We start from the raw sequence: 25,810 nt of genomic DNA, 5'->3' as shown, positions 1-25,810 counted from the left end.
GCTCTACTGTCAACATCATATGTATGTGTGTATATATATATATATATATATATATATATATATATATATATATATATATATATATAGTGTTCCCCAGCTTATTCACATTTCTTTATTTGCAGTTTCACGTATTTGCGAATTTTCAGTCACGTGACTTATCTGGTTCATCTCAAAAACTCTGACAACTCAAGGTGCTTGTATCAAGCTATTGCTTCCAAAGGTGCTGCGGGAATTTCCCAGGAGGGGAGGGCAGTTGAATAGCACGCCAGCCCTTCCGCTACAAAAAGAGGCGCGCACACTCACAGTGAACCTGCATGGAGGAATGGCATAAGCTGACTCAGAAGCAGCTCGAAAATATCCTGATAATTGCAGAGGATAAATTATCTTTGAGAAAGTGTTTATTGCTGATGAAACCGGCAAATTCTGGATAGAAAGGCCCTCTCTCACTTATTTGTTGAGCAATACTCCAATGTTCTTTAATTAATGTTTACAAAGGCCGTGGGGGGTGAGACGGAAACTTGGGTATTCGGCGTATTTGCGGAGGTCTACGGTCCTTAACGGTTCCTGTGAATAAGGGTGGAATACTGTAAATATATATATAAAGAGAGAGAGAGAGAGAGAAGTGATCATTTTAGATTATTTGAAATATTAAAAACTACAATTTACAAATAAAAAAAAGTTGATTTTTCTAAATGAAATCAAACTTTGTAGTTCTCACTGGATTTGGTCAAAGAGAAACTGAGCCAAACAGCTTTTTTAGTCTTAAAGGTTGCAGACCTCTGTTCTAATTGAATTTATAATCCACTACAGGACAGAAAACATGGATCAATTTATATACAATGTTTTTTAAGGACAGTTGTGATCATACCAAGAGATAGGGGCCTCATAAACATTTCATAAAAAGGTTAAAAGGGGGTAAAAAGAAGGATTTAAAAAAAAAATCACAAATCATTCAAAAATAAATATAACTGCTTCACCTAAAGTAAGGTTGTTTTTTTTAGTCTGCTGTTGTAGACTTTGAAGGTGCATAAAAACGAGGAAGCAAATGTTAAAAGCAATTGGCTAAAAGCAAGAAAAGGGAATTATAAATGTTTTAGAAACACGACATATTTTTAGTAAAAGTGATTAAATGCAAATTTCCAAATAGGTTTATTTAGCCTATTTTGGTCTTTCTAAAGTTTCTCTACAAACACGACATTCTTGAATGTAAGTCAACACCACTGAACAAACAAAGCGGCAGGTTACAGAAGCTCTAGTAGCTGGTGCCCAAAGAAAAAAAACAAGCCCTGAAGACTAAATTTCCTAGCAACCGCTTGAAGTTCCCACCCCCTCTCATTTGACTGTATTATCCACAGGGAAAAGGCTGTTCAGCAGAAGGTGGACATCATCCTGCTCCTCCTCCAGCTCCATGCTGTTGAAATAGTCACTCATTGTCTGCCCAGGATTATGAGCTTCGATGTGTGACAGGAAGCAGGATGGCCAACTCAACGATGGAGATTGTGGCTGTTGTGTTGACCTTGGTTGGGTTGATCGGGGCCGCTGCAAGCACCGGGATGCCTATGTGGCGGGTAACAGCCTTCATCGGAGAGAACATCATCGTGATGGAGACGCGCTGGGAGGGCTTGTGGATGAATTGCTTCCGACAGGCCAACATCAGGATGCAGTGCAAGGTGTATGACTCTCTCCTGGCTCTTCCCCAGGACCTACAGGCAGCTAGAGGCCTGATGTGCACTGCTCTCGCTCTGTGTGGAATAGGTATCCTGATCAGTGTGGTCGGGATGCAGTGCACGTCATGCATCATGAACAACGACAGAGCAAAGCGACTAGTCCTCGTTATCGCAGGAAGCTTGATATTAATGTCTTGCATCTGTGTCCTCATTCCCGTTTCTTGGACTGGCCATGTCATCATCAGGGACTTCTACAACCCTTTGCTGATCGACGCCCAGCGCAGGGAGCTTGGAGAAGCTCTCTACATCGGCTGGGTGGCCTCTGCTTTCTTATTCGCCGGCGGATGCATATTCATCTGTTGTAACATACAATCTGACGAGAAAGACTCACGGAGGTATTTGTATTCCAAGAACGCTGACTACAAGTCTTACACCCCAATGCCACTGCAGCCTCAGCAGCTGGTGATGATCCCTCAAGCACGACCTCAGCCGATGCTGTCCAGACAACCATCCACTGTCTACAGCTACAATTCAAGACACGAACTACCGCCTCTGCAGCCTCAGGAGCTGGTGATGATCCCTCAACCACAACCTCAGCCAATGCTGTCAAGACAACCATCGACCATCTACAGCTACAATTCAAGATACCCCTCTGTGCGCAGCGGAGTCGCTTATCTCTGATCGCTAATGGTCCTCTTTTGTATGAATTCTTCTCATGGTAATTATTTTTTTTTATGGCTCTTCAAAGGAGAACTCGTAATATATATATATATATAATAAGTGGATTGCAAAAGAATCACTTTTAAATGCAATCTTTTCAAGCTACATGACGCAACAATGACAGCATGCTAATCTCAATTTGTAAATACCTGATTAAATGTAAATTTTAGTGTATAATTTTTTTAAATTTAAGTGGTTTTCATCTTTTGTTTTCATTAAAGTATGTTAAGAAATGCAGATGTTATTGCTGATATTAAGAGCTCAATGTAAAACAATTGTGTTTTCTACTTTTTCCACATTAACTTGATAAAAAAAAAGTTTTTTACTTTAAGTTTAACATCCATATTATTATATTATTGCATAAAAGTGAAGCAGAAACAAGCTTCTGTGAGCCGTAAATTTTAACCACATGGTGGATAAAACCATAGTAGATGTGTTGTGAAGACTTGGGACATCAAATCCCGATATGGTAATGTAGTGTTTTGAATTGATTTGTGTCTTTTATGTCTGTTTATTATAATATCCTGGGGCAGTTAACCTGCAATATGACACTGCTTGTTCAGGGTGTGGACTCGGAGGTGATCCAGCCACAGACGTCAGCATTTCTGAGAACAATCTGACCTCAGAATCATGGATCATGTGATCAAAATTTGCAAGTTGCTTTGAATAGACAGAGGGAGAGTTTGAAAAGGTTTCAGTCACCTTCAGGTTTAGAGAATTTTTTTGTAATTTCAGTGGTCTCTTCATTTCACTTTTACCAAATGAAAAAAAATAGCAAAAATAAAATAAGAAATATTCTTTCTTCTTGAAAACATTTTGTGATATCATGAAAATGTTTATCAAGCTGTGAAAAACATGGGTTCAAAGAACTTTGTTTTAACAAGGAAATGTCAAAGGATTGACTGACCGGTGTGACTTCCTCAATGATCTTAAAGGTCATATGTGCTACCTTGTGGATAAAACAAGAACTGCAGGAGCTTTGTTTTTATTCGCTTTTGTACTGAATAAAAAATAAAATTGAATCGAGTGAAGTTGTGAGTTTACAACACCCATCCTGTCTTGTTTTTGTATATGTGTACTGCTTGAAAACGCGATCTCAGTGACAAACTCTTATCAACTCAGCAAACCATAAACACTAAATAAGGAGTCTTTGAATTATTTGTATATAGTGGAAGAATTTATGATTTATTGCTCATTTTTCATAGACTGATGACGATACTGAATGATAACACAACAATTTTTCCTACTCATAGTTAGTGGTTTGGCGAAGCCATTTATTGTCAAAAAATTCAGTTTACCCTTTTTAAATCCGGATGACAACATAAACTTCCCCAAATGACCCCATTCAAGAGTTTACATATCTTGATGACTTTGTTATAAAAAGCTGACCCAAAAGGGTTTGAATGACAGCTTAAAGCAGTGTTTCCCAACCCTGGTCCTCAGGGCACACTGTCCTGCATGTTTTCCATGTTGCCCTGCTTATGCACACCTGATTCAGCTCATCATCAGGCTCAGCAGAAGCCTGACAATGACGGTCATCAAAGGCAGGTGTGTTTGAGCACGGTTGGATTAAAAAAATGCCGTACAGTGTGCCTTGAGGACCGGGGTTGGGAAACACTGGCTTAAAGTAACCATCCTCACCTGTGACTTGTTTGCCTGTAATCATAAATATCTTGGAGATTCTGGGCTCTCAACAGATCCGTCCTCCAGTGCGGCACTGACATTTCTGGATCTTGAGCTTTATGGGGAAAGATACAGAGCTGCCGAAAGATCTATGGGAAAAGGTAACCAAACTATACCAAACAGGAAAGGGACATTAAGAAGATATCCAAGAAACTGGGGATGCCAGTTAGCAGCGTTCAAACTTTGATCAATAAGTAGAAAGTGAGGGGTTCTGTTAAACCCATTATATATTAGATCTATGGTTAAACCCAAACACGGTCACAAAAATTCCATTCACAACTTCCAGAAAAATTGTTTGGGATGCAAAGAAAATTCTATGAATAACTTTAGCTGTGATCTAGAACTCCGAAAAACAGGGGTGTAAAAAATGAATTGAGTGGATTAAATGACGTTGTGGGTTTATAACCCTATGTTGTCTTGTCTTTTGTTTATGTGAACTACTTGAAAACTGGATCTCAGTGACATTCCCACATCATTCAACAAACCGTAAACACTAAACAAGCAGGAGTCTTCTTTACAGTCTTCCGTATGAGCCAATCAAGTGAGCAGAAAGCATTTTTCCCCACAACAAAAAGAATTTCTCAGCAACCAAACCCTATCAGGTGAGGTTTTTCCAGAATTGGATGCAACTGAGACAGATTTTTCTCCTTTCATTATGCCAGGTCAAAAGTTGGATTATTACTGTTTTTAAAAGAGTGCTCAGCAAGTTTTGGACTCCCTAGAGGGATTCTCTTAAACTTATAAAAATGGTTCAAGGTGTGTCTGAGTTGGCTGCCATGTGCGTTGGAGTTATTGGGCTGATTGGAGCAGCGGCCACGACCGGTTTGCCCATGTGGAAGGTGACGGCTTTCATTGAGGAGAACATTATCGTGATGGAGACCCGCTGGGAGGGCTTGTGGATGAACTGCTACCGCCAAGCCAACATCCGGATGCAGTGTAAGGTCTACGACTCCCTGCTTTACCTGCCCTCGGAGCTGCAGGCGGCCAGAGGCTTGATGTGCTGCTCTGTGGCCTTGTCAAGTTTGGGGCTCTGTGCGGCTCTATTAGGCATGAGATGCGTCTCCTGCTTTCAGAGTAACATATTGGTGAAAAACATCATCCTCTTGGTGGCAGGAGCCATGCAGCTCATGGCCTCGCTGTGTGTTTTTATCCCCGTGTCTTGGACCGGTCATGTCATCATTAGAGATTTCTACAATCCCCTGCTGATTGATGCTCAAAGAAGAGAGCTTGGAGAGGCTCTGTACATTGGTTGGGTGACTGGTGCCTTACTGTTTGCCTCATCGTTGTTATTCCTCTGCCGTCGTGTCCCCGTGAAAAAAGACTCGTTTGATGTTTATCGTCCTGTTAACTTAATGAATCAAGAACCACCAGTAGCCACTAGCAAGCCATCATCAATGATTTATGAGCCCATCTCAAGCGTTCCCAGCCTGGAACCAACATACCAGCATTTTGTGTCGAACAATGGTTCTATCGGGCAGCAGTTTGCTGTTCCGCTGCAGAGTGTTCCACCAGTGATGGCGTCTCAAAGATCCCTGGTCAACCCGTCTTTCATTTACAACCCTCCTCGTCCTGAAAGTGTGCCCTTCTTCTATCAAGGCAGCATTGCTCAGCCATCTCCCATGCACAGTTTGAACCACAACGCAGGCATGTTCACCCCTGCAAACTCTCTGTATATGAGCCACAATTACCCAAGCAATGCCACTTCGTCCTTCCAGTCCAGTTTCCATCCCAGGTCACAAACTCCTGTTTTCATAACATACAAAAAGTCCATGGTTCTACCAGAGTCCTACAACGGGAGCAGCCCTGGACTGTACATATAAAGATAAAAAAATAAACACAAGTTTTGTTTCAAACTGACATTAGAAGCATAAGGAACAATGCATTTGCATTTACATTTAGCTAAATTGGATGTTTATTCTTTTGAGAGTCCAAGCTTTTTTCTGTTCATATTCAGAAGTTTTTTGAGTACAAAAAATAAAATAAAACAGTTACCAGGATATTATTACAAATGTAGATGTATACTTATATGAGTTTGTATCAAATACTTGGTCTGATACACTTTTAGTATAGATAAATATTTAGAGGAACATTTGTTTCATCACTGTATATGATATATATATATTGTATTTTACCCAAATGCCTTGAGAATTTTATTTCAATGAAAAAACATTATTATACAATTTCATGATTAGTTTTTTTAAGTTTCAAATCACCATGATTTTTCATTGTTATTCTTTAAAATTTAGGTCAGAAATTTGACTTAATAGAAAAATTGTGATTTAAAGTTACCGGTAGGAAATCATGTGTGTATTGCTGAATAAATCTTCAGAAATTTTGAGCTTTTGAGTTCTTTTTCATTCCTTATTTTGTCTGATAACTTTTCATGTAACATTTCGAGATGTAAAGCATTATGTCCACGCCATTAAAAATATTAAAAACTAAATTACCATTAATTTGAACAAACATAAATAACTGCCTTTAGAATTGTAAACCTAATGGCACCTAACCGGAAGCATGTAATTAAAATCATTTTTTTATTTTTCTAAACTCAAACCAAGTGTGCAGACTGAAAGATGATCTTCTGTGACAACCCCTATGCTAAAAAAGTGAACAACAAAATGTGTGTAAAACATTCAAATTTTCTCATATTTGATGTTCTAACACATTTATATAGAATGGACATTAAAATAGGACACATCTCTTGAATATGTTACTTTTCACCACTAGATAGCAGCAGACAACACAGTGTTCCTAGTTTAAACCAGAGCTGTGCCTCTCATTGTCTTATCAGTATAGGATCTTTAAGGTTTTAAGATAACCACCAAAACAGGGAAGTTTATTGATAAGCACAAGCCTTAACAAAAGAACATGCCATCTTTGGATTGATGTGAATGTCCTAAAATGTAACAAACTAAGGTAAAATCATGTTAAAGCAGAGTAAGGCAGGGGAGAGCCAGGAGTTGGCAGAGAAGTTGAAATTGTGATAATATAACAGATGAGGATCAGTATACATGCCTGTAAGTGATTGAAGGTGTATTTTTAAACATGTTGAAAAATCTTAAATGTGTGCAAAAGAACAGAGTTTTGGTATATTTAGATCAGTTTATTGGTTTTTACAACACTACATTTTACTGTTTAGCAGTTCATTACATGAATTTGGACATTAAGACTTGAAACATTACACATTTCTTTTAAAGGTTAAGCCAAAGGGAAATATATAACTGTGGATGTGCCATTAAGTATTTTTTTTCTTTTCTTTAGCTAAATTTAAAAATATATGTATTAAAAATAACTAAAATATGTAAACAAAAAAAATAATAATAAAAAAGTTGAAAATCAAAAAAATAATTACAAATAAATACAATAAAAACCACCAGTTTCCCTATAGGAATTAATAAAGTATATATCTATTTAAATTGATTAAATTGTTGTTCTCATGGTCTTATTTATCACTTCTCTGTGTTTTTATGAGGTGACCTTGAGTGTCCAGAAAGGCGCCATATAAATCAAAATTATTATTAGTTTTAAAATCTGGCAAAATAGTATGACCTACTAAAGAAAGGGTTATCTAAGAACTTTCTTGGTGCCCTTAGAACAAGCACAAGATGCATGAATGCTGTATTTGATGGAGCTTTAAGCTCTACATTTTAACAGGACAATGAAAAAGTTCAACACAATAAAGACTGTAGGATTCCATTTTGACAACGAGGACTTTTGATAGAATCCAATGGTCATGAAGCGAAAACATAAATCCATTTTATGCATTCATTTAAAGTCCCACTTCGATCAACTTTTGATTCATTGTACAAGTGTTCATGCCATTTTTAGCAAAACATTTTAAAAACTGTTGTTTTTTTAGTTTCTGCAGTGATTCATTTGAAACTCGCCTCTGAGTTATAGGTGGTACCATTTTTATGGAGTAAGTCTTTCCCTTTTTTCCCTAACATCCCTTTGTTTACACTCTCTCCTGCTAGCTTATTCCAACCTAACAAAAATGGCGAGTAATATTGGGGCTTTCCAGCCGTACAGTTTGGAGCCAGATGTCAGCTCGGATGAGGAAAATAAAGACGTACATGAATCTAGTCGTCTGCCAGTACATGCATCAGAATGGAGCAGAAGAGGGAGCTTGTAGGTCCTACGTCACACCTACAGTTTTTTTCCAACCACATCTCTGCATATGCTCCTAATTCACAGCAATCTAAATAAAGAAATACTCAAAAATGCAACTTTGTTCTTAATTTGCTAAAATATGTCCTGCTACATGAGAAAAATGCCTCAAGAACATGTTGAAAACACCAAACCATTTTCCTTGGGACACGTCTTTAACCCTTTAAAGGGGCCCTACCATGATTTTCTTAAGCCTATCAGAGTGAACTATATCTATATATAAGACCATATATTACTTCTGAACCACTAAAAAATGAATTATTTATAAAACATTAGTTATATTTCGTGAGTCATTTCCTACCCGGAAGTAAAACGGCTGGATTCCTGCCGCTGCGTGTGGCTGAAATCCATTTCATGACGTCATCCCAGAGTTTGTGGCACCATGTCTGTATTTCTCCCACGAAAATAATCCAAACTTCTTCTAAGATTGGTGCACATACATATATCTGCCTTTAGTTGGCCTGGCCATCGCGTCACTGCTCCACAACACACACGAGGCTCCTTCACTGCTGACTGGACCAGGGGTGGGGGGGTATCTTAAAGGAGCGCCGCGAAAGTAACAAAAAGTAACAAAAAGTAACAAACACCTATTTGAGCTGGAATTTATTGAAGACAGGACACAATTAGGAGATATACGGTATTCTGCATCCAAAATGAAAGGTTCTTTGCTGATTATCACTGGAGAAGGGGACAAAATGAGCGTTGTGTTAGTCTGGGGGCGGAGCTTGCAGCACAGACCCCTCCTGGAGGAAGCTGTTGGCATCGATCTTACGTCAGCTCGTTTCCAACCATTCCTTTTCGTGGGTATGGGAGGGGCTGCTGCAGACAGTGCAGGTTTTTAGAGAATTACTCTTAAATGCATGAACGGATCAAAATGCCGCTTTGGGGTTCTTTATAGTGAGGAATTAACAGTAAAATGCATGTAAAACCGTAAAAAGTAGAATTATCATGGTAGGGCCCCTTTAGGCGATCATAAGGGTGCTGGAGTAACCAATAAAAACATGCAGCGACTATCGAACGTGGGGTACAACATGTATAGTTTGCCATGGCATGTACACAACAAAAGTTCTTCTGAGGACATTCTCCTTTTATAAAAGCAAATTGCTGCCAACACAATGTATGAAAAAAAAGATTTCTATACGACTCTATGCTATAGCTTGGTTATTGGGGATTTGTAAGATTGCACTAATCCTGAGAAAATACTAAAACCCTCAAGCTTTTTTTTTTCTTCAACTCATAGGGATTGCAGCACCACTGTCCACCACCTCAAACTGAACTCCTCACCTGCGTCCTAAAGTGCTCAGTTTCAAAGAAAATCGCAAAGTGAGTCAAGGTAACATGAGCACATTTTATTTAACCACAACATTGTCAGATAAACGGTTTGAGATGGTTAATCTCCAAGGCAGCCCGACCAACCAGTTTGCAGATTAAATCTGCGTTCCCATCAGGACCAGAGCAAAGATTTAATCATTCCTCGGTGTACCGGAGCAAAGACGCTGTTGAGATCAACTGTTGCCAGATTTAAAGTTAATCCTCAGGACGTATCTGTGTTTGCAGATCAAGGGCTCGACTCTGCCCTCAATCGAGCGTCTGTGCTGGACTTGGCAATGGGGTTGGGTGGGGGGCGTCCAGATGTGTCAAGTCAGGCAAAGGGAAGGTTTGATTACATATAGTCCAGTTTCATTATAAAACCATGGGAAATATTGAGGTTTATCAACAGTGAAGTTTAAAGGCTTCATTTAAAGTAAAAGAAAAAAAATAGTTGTTTTGAATTTTGCTTAAATGTATCATCTGGAGAATTTTTGAAAAATATAAAAAAAAATGTTCTCCCCCAAAAACAATTCATCAAAGTGAGTATAAATGCAAAAATCTATAGAATAAATGTTTTGTCACCCTGTATGACCCATAAAAATGTGCTCTTCATTCGTCAAGTATCTGAACTTTTATTTTGAAAGCTGCAAAGAGAGGGGCTTTCTGTTCTTGTGCAGTTGACAGAAGCACTACAGAGCTCAGTCCTCCTCCTCCTCCTCAGATGAAGCCCACAATTCAAGTGTGCACCGGGAAAACGTGATGAGTGCAGACTGAACATGGAAAGAAAAACCTCCCAGGCACATGAAGGATCTTAGCATGGGGCAGCTGGATGCATTTTGATCGCCTGCAGGAGAGGAGCGTGTGCTTTTGTCCCTTTTTCTCTTGTTTTTGTCATCACCATGTGTGAAGGATGGATGCGGGTTGGATGCCTGTTTGTTTTCACCACGGATACAAGGACTGACAGCTCATCAGCATGAACTGAGGCCAAACGAGAAAAAGAAGGAAAATTGATCTCGATGTTTAAAACTTCCACTGTGGAGGAGCGACCATGGTGAAAAGGCAGGGACTGTTATTTCCACTGCTCTACTTTATAGCAGAGTTTTGGCTCACTTCAGAGCAAGTCCTGAGAATCGGTGAGTTATGAAGCTTCACATTTTATTTTGTAAGAGCCTACATATCTTTTTTTTTATTTGTAAAAGTTTCACAAAAAACATGTACAGTTTCCATAAAAGAGAAAGGAATATCACACCTTGACAAAAACATTATTTTAAAGAAATATATGTCTTTTGTCAAAGGGAAAAATAAACTTTTTACATTTTATTTGCATTTTATTGGTGTCTATTCACTTAGTTATTTCTTGCAATACACTGATTTTGGCTACAAACACATTTTCTATCAATGTATCACAAAAACATTTTTTTTCTATAAATTCGAGTCCGTACAAAATGGAAATTACATCTATCAAAGCTAAAATTCCAGCTTTCCCTGAGGTCATTAGGGCAGAATTTCTATAATATTTCAAATTATGAATTAATCTTGTCCCTTTTTCCATTGTAAATACTACAGACAAAGTATTTGTCACTTCAAACAGAGCCACTGTTTTCCTCCTGAAATCTAAATCAGCAATCTTTAATGCTAAAAGAGACATTTGGTCCAGTTTCTTAGTGACCAAAGTCCCACCTCAATATTTAGAAAAATACTCTGTATTTAGGTTTTTATGGCCATTTACCCAAAAATGTATAAATTGTAGCTTTTAAATATTTACAATAGTAGAATTTTACTAACAAATACATTTGGTGTTGAAGTGAATAGTGTTTCAATATATGACAAATGAAACTTATTTTACTTTAACAGGAGAAAATCAAGTTCTTTCAAAATAAAATACACTTTGATTCAAACAAGACAAAGATTTACTGATTCATATTTAAAGGTGAGAGATTTAATTTGAATTTAAAACGTAACATTTTCTATCATTATGACACTTTTACCCCTTTTCCTCTTTTCAGTAGAAAACATTAGTGTAGAATCATTTTTTTTAATCTTTAGATGTAAATGCATTTACATACTTAAAAAAACAATTTTCTTAACAAGAAATAATTTCTTTATTTTCAATTGTGTTTCCTTGCTGAGCAAAATCAATCAATCAATCAAAAGAAAATTATCTTTGGACAGTTACTAGACATTTCTTGTGCTGCAGAAAATAAGAATATATACACTTAAGGGGCATCAATCTCCACATCATTTAGCTTATTTATCTGATTTGCTAAAAGTTCAAGCATAAATGTCAACTTAGCAAGCAAGCAAGTTTATAAATAAAGCACATGGCAATTTTAAGAGCTGTACAGATATACAAAATTACAAAAATAAGTAACATTTATTGATAAAACATAAGAAAAATCATTGAAATCAGTTAGATTAAAAGTCAGAAATTTTAAAAATAACGTAACGTCCATTTTAAAATACAGGACTAAAGTTAACTAAAACTTAGCAAAAACAAAGCTACAAACCCATTATTAATTCAAATTGTTAGAATTTTTTTGAAAAACGGTTGAGTCACATGGATGAAATGTGTCTCGGAGCCACAGGTTTCAGATCCCTGATGTAAATCATGTTCATTCCCTTTGTTTTTGTTTCTCCTTTTACCCCTAAAAAAGCAGGAGGTCAAACTTCACACTTCTGAGTGCATGTGTTGTAGCAACAATGCAAGGCTAAACTCTTTCTGCTTCCAAAATCCAGTCTTTTGGTTCCAGAACGTGCTAATTGCTAGTGAATTACACCGCTCTTGCTCCCAACTTTTCTCTTTGATCTCTGATTTTAATTTGGTTACAATGAGCTCATGTTTGTGTCTTTGCTCCTCACTTAGATGTTCCTCCCATGGGTTAGAGGATTTCATCACCAAAACGCCATTAAAAAAAATTCCGCCTCGAGACTTTATGCTAAACTAAAAAAAAAGCTTCAAGCGCTTCTGCTGTATTTCTCCAAACGTCTTTAACGTCTAAAGATGAATGTTGCATAACTATAAAGGCCAACATCAGGGCTCCTCCTCTTCTCTTTTGTTAATCACTCTCAATCATCTATCACTGTCAAAGGCTGCCCAATCCTCGTCGTTCTGTCCATGACCCCCACACATCCTAAGCTGCAACATATGGTGGACGACTTGCCTCAATTAACAGTTCTCCATCTCTGCAAACGCTGGCTTCAGATTGCAATTGGCTTTCGCTCTTTTCACTCGGCTTGGTAATAATGGTAAATCTTCAGCCCCCCCACTCCAGCTCTTAAACAACTAACACTAATCTTCTTTATGCAGAAAGTCCCTTCCACAAATATGGCACCCATGCAGCATCCAAATCTCATCACTGGTGCACAGAAGCTGCAGCTTCTTCCTTTTCTTGTGCGTTCAGATCTACTATCTAATAGGTTTTTGACCCCTTTGATGCAGCCATGTTTGTCTCTACAACTTTAGTCCTGAGGAATCCATTCGTTCTTCTATAAAAGCACTTTTAATATACTTTTGCGGAGGGCCTTGTAAACAGAGAAACCTCAGTGCTCCACATCAAACGAGCACAGTAGACAGTTTAAAGCCTCCTCATTCATTCACGGGCTGGCACCGGTCCATGTTAGTGTGGCGCTGGTGCTGCTGCTGGGGTAGGGGTGGGAGCTCTTCTTGGCCCTGGATTAGGAAAGACGGCAAAACACTGCGTCGTTGTGCTCCTCTGCCTTTAAAGACTCCCCTTCACCATCCTTGTTCTTCACCGAATCACAATAACAAATTCCACTCGTGAACAAAAATCTGCTTTACTATGTTAACCTTTAGAAGTCTCCATCCAACTAAATGCATTTTTTATGGAGCCTGCTTTTACGGCTTTTAAAAAAAAAAGGTCTATAGGTTCTTTGACATTTCCCAGCAAAACCTTTTGTCCTCGTGACCCAAATCATGATTAAAATTATCATATTTAGTGTTCCTTTTAATTTTATTTACTACAAATAAGTGCTAAATTTCCTACTTACAATTATTTCTAAAAAAGGCAGATCAAAATAAGTCAAAATAAAGAGAAAACATCAAAATTAAGCTTTTACTCTAGTTTTAAGACTGTCAAATCTTCATTTTAAGGACTTTAAATGTGCCAAAGTTGAAGTTTAAAGAAGCAAGTCCAGTAATTTAAGCTTGAACTTGGAGAGTTTCACTAAATATGAGTCTTTTCAAGTTTAGTTATGAAAGCATGAATCATCTCTGGCGGTACTGACCCTTTCCTCCTCGGTATATTTTCCCACTAATAGCCCGCTGAAGGAGGGAGAGAATTATTCCATTTTTCATCTGTGAACAGCTAAATTAATTTTTCATTTCACCTGCAACTGTATTAAAAAAGGCTGTGACATCATTCACTCATGAAACCGTTTTAACCATAAAACGAGACGTAAATAAAACATACAAATATTTATCAATATTTCACAGTAAACTAATTGCCATAAACAAGGCACGATGGAATACCAAGATGTTTTTTTTTATTTCTTTGAATTTTGATTTTTATAAAAATCAATAAAACAGCACCACTACCGAAATACTACAACAGTGTTTCATAAAATGTTTAACCTTTGAAGAAAAACCTGTGTTGACCATCAACACAAGTTTTTACCAGATTGTGGTGAGTATGTCCTAAAGTAAAACCATAATAAATAAATATAGATTAAATTCAATATATCAGTGCATTTGTGGACTTTTTGCAACTGAGATGGAGGAAACTTTCATCACTTTTTCTGGTGAAACTCTCATGGTATTTTCAGCAGTCGAGCAATAGAAAAGGCTGCAGGGAAAATTTTTTTTTTTTTAACTTTCAAAAGAGTTTAATTTATTTATTTTCAAAGCGTTCCCAGTGATTTTTAATTATTATTTTGTTGTTTTTAGCCAAAATTTAAAAAAATCTAGACAGTTTCTGCAAAGATTCTTTAGAAATTCGCCTTTGAGTTTTGGGCAGAACTGTTGCCCTGCCCCCATTTCCCATCATCCCTCTGTTTACACTCTCTCTCACTAGCTTACAGCCCCTTTATGACCCCAACTAACATTACCGATGCAACAAAAATGGCGAGAAATATTGGAGCAATCTAGCCTTATAGTTTGGAGCCAGATATCAGCTCGGATGAGGAAAACAAAGACGTACATGGATAGAGATAAAGCGGAGCAGGAAGATATGGCCTGCCTGTTGTAGTTCCTACATCACATCTACAATCTTTTTCCAAAGGCTCTTATTGACTTTTTTTTTTAGGGATTTTTGAGAATCGTCAATAACCTGAATCTATGGTTGTACGGTATATGATAATACGTCCTGAACCAGATGTTGATAATTCATGTAAAGAAAATGTTAAGGTCGAGTCGGGGTGGAAATATATAAGTTCGCTTCCTCTCACTCCCTTTCAAGCAATCTACTTGTGACTGATTATGTAATATACGCCTATTTTATGTATTATTACCTGGTTAATTGAAATAAACCAGAAATGCAATTTTTACATCATTTTTTTTCTTACATGCTTCTTCTATCATGAAAAAATATCAAATAATTATGTTAAAAACTCCTGACTGGGTCTTCATAAACATGTCTGACTTGAGTCAGGAGGTTGACTTGATTCTACTCCATATTTGTCATTTATATCCTCGACTGTTATCGTTTTGAGTTTTTTAGGACTATTTATGATTTAAAAACAGATAAAAAAGAATTCACTGATCAACATGTTTTGCCCGCATGTGGACACCGTTTTTGTTTCTTGGCCCAACACAACTCAGACAAGCTGTTCCTATCACTATATTTAGCAATATTTCTTAGAATGCATCCAAAAAAATGTTGATTAGAAAACATAAAATAGAATTGTAAGTATAGAAATACTTTTCAAATTTCTTCTTTTATTCTTATACAAAGAGGACTTTGAATTTTAAGTGTATTTGTTTTAATTAATGCTTTTTCTTTGCCAACTGGAGAGTTTCATCTTTGAAAAATGAAATAAAGCAGCTGCCTTGGTTCTCTGGTTAACAGGACTAAATGAAACATATTTGCTCAAAAACACGTAAAGAGGTTCTATTTATGTTTTTAAATTTCAATAGATAGCATGAAGGACCTTAAGAGGTCACAGCAGCTGCTCACTGAAGCTTGGTAACCAGAATTAGGATTGGCACTTTCAAGCACGCTTTTAGTGACCGCAGGGAGCCCAGACAAGGCGCTCTCAGTTTAGGGTTTGAGGAAATGTTACACCGGAGAAAACACTCATTCACAATCAAGGCCTCGAGGGGGGGGTTTTGACTGGATGTCTCTCATTTCCAAATCAATCACAGCGTCACCTTCAACTCTTCAAAGAATAGCAGAATGCTATAACCTCCTCCCATCTGTACCCTTTGTGTGGAGTTAATGCAGTTTGTGTGGACGTTTACGTCGCTGCAGCGACGTCTTTCTGATTTGTGTTTGTGCACCGTTTCGAAAGTGCTTACATTTGTTAGGCTTGACGTTTAGGGACTTTCTCTCTCAAAGGCAGGTGGCAACAAACCAGTGACAATCTGTTATTTATCTGTGCTGAATCCTAATGCTTTTCATATTGTACGTAACGCTCATGCCTGGCTGGAATTCTATACGTTCATGTTGCCAGCTGTTCCAGGCCAGCCATTTCTCTGGGGCAGCAGGCTGGATTAAGATTTGGATGGCTTTCAGAGTGATTTGTCCTCTCCTTTCTCCACCACTGACACACAGCTAGAGTAAATGAATGAAAATCAAAGAACCTCCAAATGCTGCTGTGACGGGGGGTGGTCTCACTTCAAGATAAAAGCACCAGCTGTCTTTATCATCTATTTTTATTTATTTTTCTATTTTATATTAAACATTTATGTTCCAAATTTGATCAGTTTAAAGACCCATTCCGATCAACATTTGATCTATTTTAAAAGCTTATACCTTGTGGTCTTTAAATTATGATTATGCTATTTTTAGCAAAAATCTAATAATCTCAGTTTTTCAGGGGTAGTTTCTGCAGTTTTTCTACAATTTGTTAGAAATTTGCCTCTAGTTGTGAGTGCATGGAGCATAGACTGTAAAATCACTGGACAGCGTGACCCCTCCCCCCTCTCATTCCAAACAGGAAGTACCCGCAAGCTCCAAGACGCCAAAATCCCATAGACTTAAATTATTCAGTCGTTCTATTTGCCGCAGTATAATAAGAATCACATTTTTTTTAAGTCCCCCTTCGATGAAAATCATGTTGTTAGATTTTTAACATGTCTGTGTGGCATTTTTCTCATGAAAAAGAACAAATGAAATAAGGAATCATTTTGTTTTTGCATTTCTGAGTATTTCTTTTTTTAAATCACTGTTAATCAAACTGTCGCAGACAGACTCTGTTTAAATTAGTTTTGTCTACGTCACAAAAGGTTCCAAATGGTGACATCCGTAATGCTGAATTATCGTTGACATTTGGCCTTACTATGCGAGAGCCAGAAGTAAGGCATGTCCTATGGGTGACGTCACACCTCCTTTAGTTCAGTGATAATATGCTGTATGTCTATGGCAAGGAAGAAGCCTTCCTCCATTTCCCATCATCCCTTTGTTTACGTGCTTTTCCAAATGCTCCTGTTTGGCCTGGCCGTTGTTTATTCCATGTAACAAGATCAAATAGGATATTTTTTAAATTGTATATATTTGCAGCTCCTGATTCACAACAATTTGAAAAAAGAAATACTCTGAGATGCAATTTTAAGTTGAATTTTGTTTATATATGCTCTCCATCAGCAAAAGAATCCAGAGTGGGTCTTTAAATCATTACCTTAGATTGAAAACAGGAACTCCACAATCATTTTGGTCTGTCTGTCAATAGAGAAGCTGTTTTGGCTTAGGTGAGACTAGAAGAGGTTTGTAGAGGATCTGATGAGAATTTCAGTTCAAAATCAACTCCAACAAAGGGCCAAACACTGTAAAATCATATTTCGGTGGTTAAATGACTTTGATACAGCTCAATGGCTTTGTGGTAGAGCGTTCACCCTAAACCTGGACGGTCATGAGTTCAAGTCCAGGCTGAGTCAAACCAAAGAATCTAATGCCTCCCTGCTTGACACTCAGCAATAAGGGGTTGGATTGGAGGGGTTTCTCTCAGGACTGCGTTACCAATATGTATTTGAACAATAATAGTGCTGCTTCACACTTCCATATCTCTGATAATAATCTACCAGATTATTGAGGAATGTAGAGATAGAAGCAAAAGGGGAACATCCATTGTTTAAAAAGAAACTTCAACTTTACTCTAATGCGATCAGAAATATCACTTTGCACATTTGGAAACAAGACACAATTAAATCGGTTATTCATTATTTCTGCTTGTTTTCATTTTATGAAAAAAACAAAACGTTTTTTCTGGACTTCTGCACAGGTTTGCGGTTCTCTCTGCACACGTGTATTGAGCTAGCAAATAGATCATGTTGTAACATTTCAGCATTTTTAAACTGGAGATAAAAAAAATCAAGTATTCAGTGTGATACTTTTAGCGGACACATGTTAGAAGTAAGTCATTAAAGAGTGTACTTAAGTAAAACTTTGGTATATTTTCATTTTCCCGGTCACTAAATTGAAAGGCTGTGCAATTTAACTGTAAAGTAATATCTTAAAATAAAAAACTAAATTGTTATTGTTGCCTCTAAATGTCAAGGACCAAAGAAAGAAAGTAGAGGCAACTTTCCAGTTAAATTGAAAAAACTAAGTAAATATATTTAAAAAAATGCTGCTGTAAAAGTGAAACACTGGATCAATTACCAACATTTCTGTATTTTTTTTACATTTATTACTTTTCATCAAATCAAACACTAGAGTTAATAAAAACAAACATTTTTAAATGTAACAAATTTTGTAGTTTTTCTTAATTGATCCAATGCTTCACTTTTTACGGTGTAGGTAAACATATTCATCTTCATTTTTGGAAAACAAATGAATATATTTCTTTAAGTACAAATCTAATCACCAAACCGTATCTGGACATTAGTAAGACAAATATACATTTTAATGCTCTTTCACCAGAATATTTTAAAAACATAATTACTTTGATAAACTCAGGAGAAAAACTGATATTGACTAGAAAAAATAATCAGTAATAAAGTAGACTGATAATAGTGTGTTTAAACTTAATTGTGGGAAAATTAAAAGCAGAAAAATAACAGTACTGCACAGCAAAAACAGGCCCGCTAGAAATAAGTCCAAATTCTCCAAATTTGATTTTTTTTCTTTAAATACGTAAGAAAATCTGTCAATGGGGTAAGAAAGATGGTCCTAACAAGAATAATTATTTTAAGAAAAAAATCTAGCCACTAAGATTAAGATTATTTTGCTTTTAAAATCCTTTATTGATGAGATTGTTTTTCTTAGAAGACAATGTTTTTTTAAAGGGTCTTCTGACTTTCTTAAGATTTAGTTTTTACTGTGTATATTTTTCACCTTCTGTGCAAGAGGTCCATAAATATGTGTACATGTGGGTTGAAAGTCTGCTGTTTTCTAGCTAGGCCATTCCTAAATTTTAGTAAAAGCAGCTGTGTCAGCCTGTAAGATACAGGTCAGGTAAACAGGCTCAAGTTGGGGGAAGGTCAAACTTGATTTGAACGAGTCCAAATCCTGTCATCTCAACCAGGTCCCTTGGTAAGCATTAAGCACTGACAGAAGTCCTCCGAACTGGGTCACATTATGCAACGGTTTGGATTCGGTTGGGATAATCTTCAAACTTTGAACAGAGGGAAAAAACAAAAAAAAAACCCTATCTGAGAATGTCTGGGCCACAGTACCTTCAACCTTCAACTATTCGATTAGTTTTGCATGATATGTGTATTTTTGACACTCATGCTTCTTTTTTTTACACAGGGGGAATCTTTGAGACGCTTGAAAATGAGCCCATTAGTGTGGAAGAGCTGGCCTTTAAATTTGCTGTAACCAACATAAACAGGAACCGGACCTTAATGCCAAACACCACGCTGACCTACGACATCCAGAGAATAAACCTTTTTGACAGTTTTGAGGCCTCAAGAAGAGGTAAGAACGCCCACCTTCATTCTGAACACCCTAAAAACAATGAATAGGAATTGTGTGGCCAGATGTATAAAAAGATGTTTGCAAATAAGCATGACTTAATTGTTTTTTTTCTTACCTTCAAAGCCCCCAAACTGGTTCAAATGTAGCATCAAAAAGAGAATTACTTGCAGAGCTACTAAAAAAACACAACATTCTCAATTTGATATTTTTTTTCCTTCATCTCAGTGGACAGGGACTAACCAAAGGATTTTTTTGTACATAACATTTATATATAAAGTACAACTGACTATTAAAGCAAAAATAAATTTGTATAAATTGAAGTTATGAATAGAATAGAATAGATAACTTTATTATTCCCTAGGGGCAATTCAGTTAAACAGCTCTCCAGCAAGAACAGATAAAGACATGAGAGTAAAAAGCAAGACAAAACAACACAACAACACAAAACAGTGCATAGAATCGTAAGTAAAATAGTGTATGCATTATAACTCATCTTAAAATGATGTTTTCTGGCAAATTTAATTTTAGCTGTAAAACCACAAAAATAAACCAGAACTGCACATTTGGAACGGAAGAAATTGAAAATCCAGACTTCATTTTTGCAACTATGAACCTGTTGCAGTGTATTTTTAGTTTAATTTGATAAAAATTACTATGTGAAGTTCTGGCAACTTCAGCTGTCCGTTTTTTTTTTTTTTCCAGCTGAAGCTGACAGCTGAAATTAGCCAAAACAGCTTGCTTGTAAATATTAGCCTAACTACAAAACAGCCTAAAAAATAATAAAAAAAGGCTAAATTAGCCAGAATAACTAGCATGTAGCTGAAAAATTATCTAAACTACAAAATGGATATAATAATCTTAGTAAATCCCAAACTATTCCAAAGTCAGCAGAATACAAATATTTTTAAAATCTTAAAACCTTAACTTTCTAACATAATCATGAATAATAAAAAACAGGAATATTATTCCAGAATAAATCAACTTAAACTTTAAATAACTTTCAATATTTTACTCTTTGTAGAAATATATTTTGTCAACATTATGGAAGTTACCGTAGAAATAAGATCAAGATAAAATCGGGCCATTAATAACAATAAAATTATCTGGAGGGGCGGATAATTTTCACATGACCTAATAATTTTGTTTTTAAAGTAAGAAACATGAAAAACAGATCTTATAAAAAATGCAGAAGTTTCCACAGAGATGAATCAAAGGATAAATTGTCTTTATTGGATGTAGCAGTTATAGCAAACCAATGCCATAATACTCTTCTAATAATTAGCATATAAGTTTTCTTCTTTTATAAAATCATTTTCTAACTTAGCAAAAGTATAAACATAAAAACATTTAACAAAAAATCAAACACGGATTGTTCTTTAGATATAAACTGACATCAAATAAAGTTGGTCAAACTCATTAGAAGACATGTTTGGGTCTTTTTTTAATGCTTTAGCGACTGCACTTTGTCTGACTCTCCTATTGGTCATTGGTTTTCCTCTGTCTCAACACTCCAGCCTGTGACCAGTTGGCTCTGGGAGTGGGGGCTGTGTTCGGCCCCTCTCACAGCTCATCAGTCAGCGCGGTTCAGTCCATCTGCAATGCTCTGGAGGTCCCTCACATCCAGACGCGCTGGAAACACCCCTCAGTGGACAACAAAGACAGCTTCTACATCAACCTCCATCCTGAATATGCCTCTCTAAGCAGAGCTGTGCTGGACATAGTGCAGTTCTACAAGTGGAAAGCGGTCACGGTGGTCTACGAGGATGCAACCGGTGAGTCAGTGAGAGCTTTGAATCAAATATATACTATCACTCCCAATAAATGCGTGAAATATATCAAAAGTGAATACTAGAGGTGAGGTCAGATGTCACAGGAATGGGATTCTAGACACATTTACTCTGAAAGGACCATGAAATTATGTACTTTTATTTATGTTTAAGTTTTTTTAATTTGTTTACTCCTCAAATTGTAGCTGATTGTAAAATAAAATAGTTTCTTTTAGTTTTATTTAAAATTGAATGTTTGTAATGTTTCCTTTTTTGATAGGAAGATTAAAAAAAATAAAATATATATTATTAAAAAGTTGGATATTGTTCTTTCCATTCTATAATAGTGATAACCAATTCCAAGGTGGAGAGTAAAAACATATTTTCATTACATGAACCCATTGATTGGTTCATTTATTAAAAGTATTTTTTAGATAAAAACAAGGGAAACAAAACAAAATAAAAGTTTTGTCTTCAGCCTTCTGGCTGGCAAAGAAGAGGTGTGATTGTCAGGGAGAAGAAGAAAGTAAACAAGAATAAAGTACAAGAATAGAACACAATATCACAGAGATTAAAGAGAAAAGCCTTCAATCAGAAAGGCAAATGGTGAGAATGTGCAACAGGTTAGAGTGCAAAAGTACACTGAGTTTATAGAACAGGTGGAAAAGTAGAGATGAATGAGAAAAATAAGGAAAATAAGAGAACACAAAGTTAAAAATCTCTGGTCTTACTGAGATCATCTGCTCTGAAAAATGATACATTTAAGCCAGCACATCTTCTCCCATTGAACATTTTTCTTCACTTTTCTGCAGAAATTTCAAACCCTCATCTAATTATTGAATTTTTTTCAGATGTCAGCTCGACCAACCTTCCTCACAGCTTTGGTCAAATCCTTCCTCTTCCATCTCTTTTTGATTTGATCCATTCTTCACTCACTACTCACCCCTGATCTTGTTCCCACCCTCTTGAAAACAACGGCCCAATCTGAATTCTTCCCTTCTCCCTTCTCCTCCATTTGAAGGGACAGTTTAAGTGCAATTGTGTCCGGGATATTTTATTTTTTTCAATTTAACCCTCCAAGCGAGAGTAAACCATATCGCACTGAGAAGCGATTTTCTTCATCTGTAAATAATGACTTTTTGTTGTAGTATGACCTTTTTAAAGTTCTAAAACCGCTGTTGTTATGTATATTCAAGCGCTGGAAGATCTACACTAACGCTAGCGGGCTGGCAATAATTGGTGATGTCATCAAACGAAAGTGACATCCGAAATATGAGACACAATTTTTTCATAACTCTCCACTTGGAGGGCCAAATGAAGAGGAAGGGAGAAGGGAAGAATTTGGATTGGGACGTCTCTCCTATACGCCCAATTCAGATTCTATTGGTTTTAATACCTTCGTCGCATTTCAAATCAACTGTTTCCTTCCAAAACACTTGAAAAAATGGTTGTACCTCGATTTAACTTCCACCTCCCTAAAAACACTTCCGGTCTGGTAGAAACTGCCCACATTAAAATCACCAATAATCTACTCATAGCAGCAGATTCAGGCTTAATCTATATCCTTCTTTCACCTTCAATACCGGAGATGTCGCCGGTGACGCCTAAATAACACACATTCTTTGACTTAACATAATTTTTTACTATTGACTTCACTACTGCACTGGAGTTACATTAATTGCATAAACGGTTGAAGTACAGTAGTGAGAAGATCAGAAGAATGTCAACACTGGAGCTAAAGCTCTGGCGTTAAACCTCAGGGTTGCTTTAGACACCATCTTTCACAATCCCGTCCATCAATTTCACCTATATTTATTAGATTGTTCTACATTATCCTCCTAAAAATGTTCTGATTCCATCCTTCTGCCATCACTTTAGGTGTGCTCCAAGGCTCTGTTCTAGGACCCCTCATCTTTATCTCCCATTAGCAACATTTTCTGTAAATGTCACCCTCATTTTCAATGTTTTGCTGATAACACCCATCTCTGCTTTTCTAGCAAACCTACTTTCTGTCTTCCACCCTCCTCCCTCATCAACTGTTTACTCCAGTTTCAATCTTGGATCAGTTTAAGCATCAACAAAACTGAACTCATTCATCCTCGTTGGCACCAAATCCACACTTTCTAAAGCTGAACATATTTTTTTTTTTTTTTATTGATTCGTGCTCAGTCCCACCCTCCCCCCAGATTAAGAGTCAGAGTGTTATCCTTGACAGCACTCAATCATTCTAATCCTTTAACAATAACCTCGCACAGTCAGCATATTTTCCATTCTATGAAAGATCCACCACACTTCCCCTCCCTGTTTCTGTACTTGTTCACAATCTTGTCACTTTCCTTCTTGATTCATGTGACTCTCTTCTTCATGGTCTTCCACAAAAACTCCTCAAAAATGCTCCAAGAACATGTTAAAAACACAAAAATGCTCTTTTTATTAGAGTAGGTCTATAAGTTAAATCTTTTTAGAATATCTTTTCTGTAAAATTGTAACTCCGTGAATTTGCTACTACATCATCTCCATATTTTTATGTCTTATTAAGTGTCCCAGGGTGTTTTGAAAGGCCCTTTTGAAATAAAATGTATTAATATTGTTGCTAAGAAACATGAATCTGGAGGTCCAGCATACTAGTGAGAATGAATGGGGACAGCCAGAAGGAGAATGGCAAAGATGACTGATCTAACATGGCAGAGTTGTGGAAAAATGGATATACCAACAAGTGAAGACACTAGGCTATTATTGTGCTTTAAAGAGTGACAGGAGGAGCAAAAAGGCTACAATATATCTGACGAAGCCACGTCACATCATCTTTTCCTGAATGTGTGTTCAACTATGTTAAAGAATATTACGAAGCCAAAGAAGATGATTGGTGGGATTTATTAGAAGTTAGGGAAAAAAATAGTGCTTCCTGAAATGAGAAGATACATCAAGCTGCTACGCTAGTCTGCAGAAGTAAAATGTAGTTCACACAGAAATATGACCATTTCACCAAATAAGTTCCAACCATGTAATTTATTGACTTCATTAGGGCTGCACATTAGGGTGCGGCAGTTAGAACTCCAATGGAGTTTGCACGTTCTCCCTGTGCGTGGAAGGTTTTCTCCTCTAACAGTTTGAAAACATGGATCATAGGTTGATTGGTGGCTAAACGGACATTTAGGTGTGTCTAAACAGGAATGGATGGATGGATGTGTTCTGCAATTTTGGAGGCACGATCAGCTCTTTTATCTATTTTATGTCTTTGGCTCTTCGGCTTTAAAGAACAATGCAAATGCTTTGAAAAAAGCAATAGGTTAGTTTGTTCACACATGATGTATTTTATTTTGAAAGGAACTTGTAAGAGCTGCTGTCTAACGTAAAATAAATAAAAATGCTTTATATATGGAAAATGTAACAGTTATAATTCATTTTTTCGAATATGTTTAATAAAAACATTTGATAAATAAAAGGTTTTTTTTAATTTATTAAAAAAAGTAAATTTTTCCAACTTTCGTTGTGTTTTGGTCAGTAAGAAACTGACCCAAATGGCTCTTTTACAGCATTAAAAATGTGTAGAAATATTGGCTAAAACCCACAAAATGGAAAGTGTGACAAACTGCTCATCTCCCTGCCCCACACTTTGTTAGAGAAATTATAAAAATCCTTTCAAATTATTTGAATAGTGGAATTGGACTATTTATTCCTAAGAATTGTGCTCTATTATTTCTAAACTAAAGAGGATAAAGAGGGAAATTATCTATTTCCTAGATTTCAGCGAGACTTTCACAGTTTGAAACTTTCAACCGCACTGACTGCTTCCATTGCTACTTAGTTATAATGTTTGAAGATGTCATCATAATCAGTGGGTGATGAACACATTTTGGTGAAAATACAGGCAGCGAAAGATAATAGGAACACCTGGAAGTGGCACAGATAAAGATGAACAGACATTTTTTAACCTGGGCAACATGAGAAATAAATTTAGCTGTTTGGAAAATGAAACAGAATGGGAAAGGCAAAGGACACAGGAGATTAAGCTGTTGGGAGGAGCCAAAAGAGGCAGAAATAAATTCTAACAAAAGGCCGTAGGATTTTTATAGTTTAAAGAAAGCAATATATAAAGATAAAACAAAGAAATTTCAATTTCTTCCAACTCAAATGTTACTTCCAACTAAAAAAATTACAAAAATTGAAAATATCACACTTGAACAATTGAGAAAAAGTTCTTTTATAATTAAAACACTAAGACAAAGGAGACAAGAAAAAGCAAGATGTTTAATTTTCCTAATCTTATTGATATCTTAAAACCAAAGAGAAATAGTTGTTAGTTAGTAGTTTAATGTGTTCAGTTAGCAATTTCAAGAAAAAGTTAAACTGCAAAAGGTAACTTCAAGTATTTTTTAAAAATAAAATTATTTATTTATTCAATTTTTTTTAATCTGTCATTCCTCCACTAGGTGGGAGTGAATGTGTCTGTACATGAAAT

At 36.5% G+C, this 25,810-nt stretch overlaps 3 protein-coding genes across 6 annotated transcripts in view; all 3 read left to right on the top strand.

Moving 5' to 3' along the window:
- The first annotated feature begins 599 nt into the window (after nt 1-599).
- On the top strand, nt 600-3,475 carry cldn8 (claudin 8). The gene has a single exon (XM_024277421.2). The coding sequence runs from the start codon at nt 1,476-1,478 to the stop codon at nt 2,346-2,348; it is 873 nt and encodes a 290-aa protein (XP_024133189.1). The 5' UTR covers nt 600-1,475; the 3' UTR covers nt 2,349-3,475.
- A 1,184-nt stretch (nt 3,476-4,659) lies between these two features.
- Nucleotides 4,660-7,522, top strand: LOC112149710 (claudin-8). The gene has a single exon (XM_024277588.2). It carries the CDS (start codon nt 4,817-4,819, stop codon nt 5,888-5,890), a length of 1,074 nt encoding a protein of 357 aa, XP_024133356.1. The 5' UTR covers nt 4,660-4,816; the 3' UTR covers nt 5,891-7,522.
- A 1,590-nt stretch (nt 7,523-9,112) lies between these two features.
- LOC112149925 (glutamate receptor ionotropic, kainate 1) overlaps nt 9,113-25,810 on the top strand; it is a 34,913-nt gene continuing 18,215 nt past the window's right edge. For 2 of the 4 annotated variants that reach the window (XM_024277926.2, XM_024277925.2), the window contains exons 1-3: nt 9,113-10,681; nt 19,415-19,582; nt 21,097-21,354. In XM_024277926.2, the coding sequence (XP_024133694.1) occupies nt 10,597-10,681; nt 19,415-19,582; nt 21,097-21,354 (511 nt within the window). In that variant the 5' untranslated portion in view covers nt 9,113-10,596. Of the gene's footprint in view, nt 10,682-18,985; nt 19,583-21,096; nt 21,355-25,810 lie in introns of those variants that run through there. The other 2 variants (XM_036214997.1, XM_036214996.1) reach the window with 1 other exon arrangement.

This window comes from Oryzias melastigma, linkage group LG13 (assembly GCF_002922805.2).
Source record: "Oryzias melastigma strain HK-1 linkage group LG13, ASM292280v2, whole genome shotgun sequence".
NCBI classification, from domain to species: domain Eukaryota; kingdom Metazoa; phylum Chordata; class Actinopteri; order Beloniformes; family Adrianichthyidae; genus Oryzias; species Oryzias melastigma.
Note: the sequence above shows the minus strand (reverse complement) of the source record. Positions and strands in the feature narration are given on the sequence as shown.

Excerpts from the sequence above, each read along its gene's own strand:
- cldn8 (XM_024277421.2), top strand. The coding sequence starts at position 1,476 with ATGGCCAACTCAACGATGGAGATTGTGGCTGTTGTGTTGACCTTGGTT.
- LOC112149710 (XM_024277588.2), top strand. The coding sequence starts at position 4,817 with ATGGTTCAAGGTGTGTCTGAGTTGGCTGCCATGTGCGTTGGAGTTATT.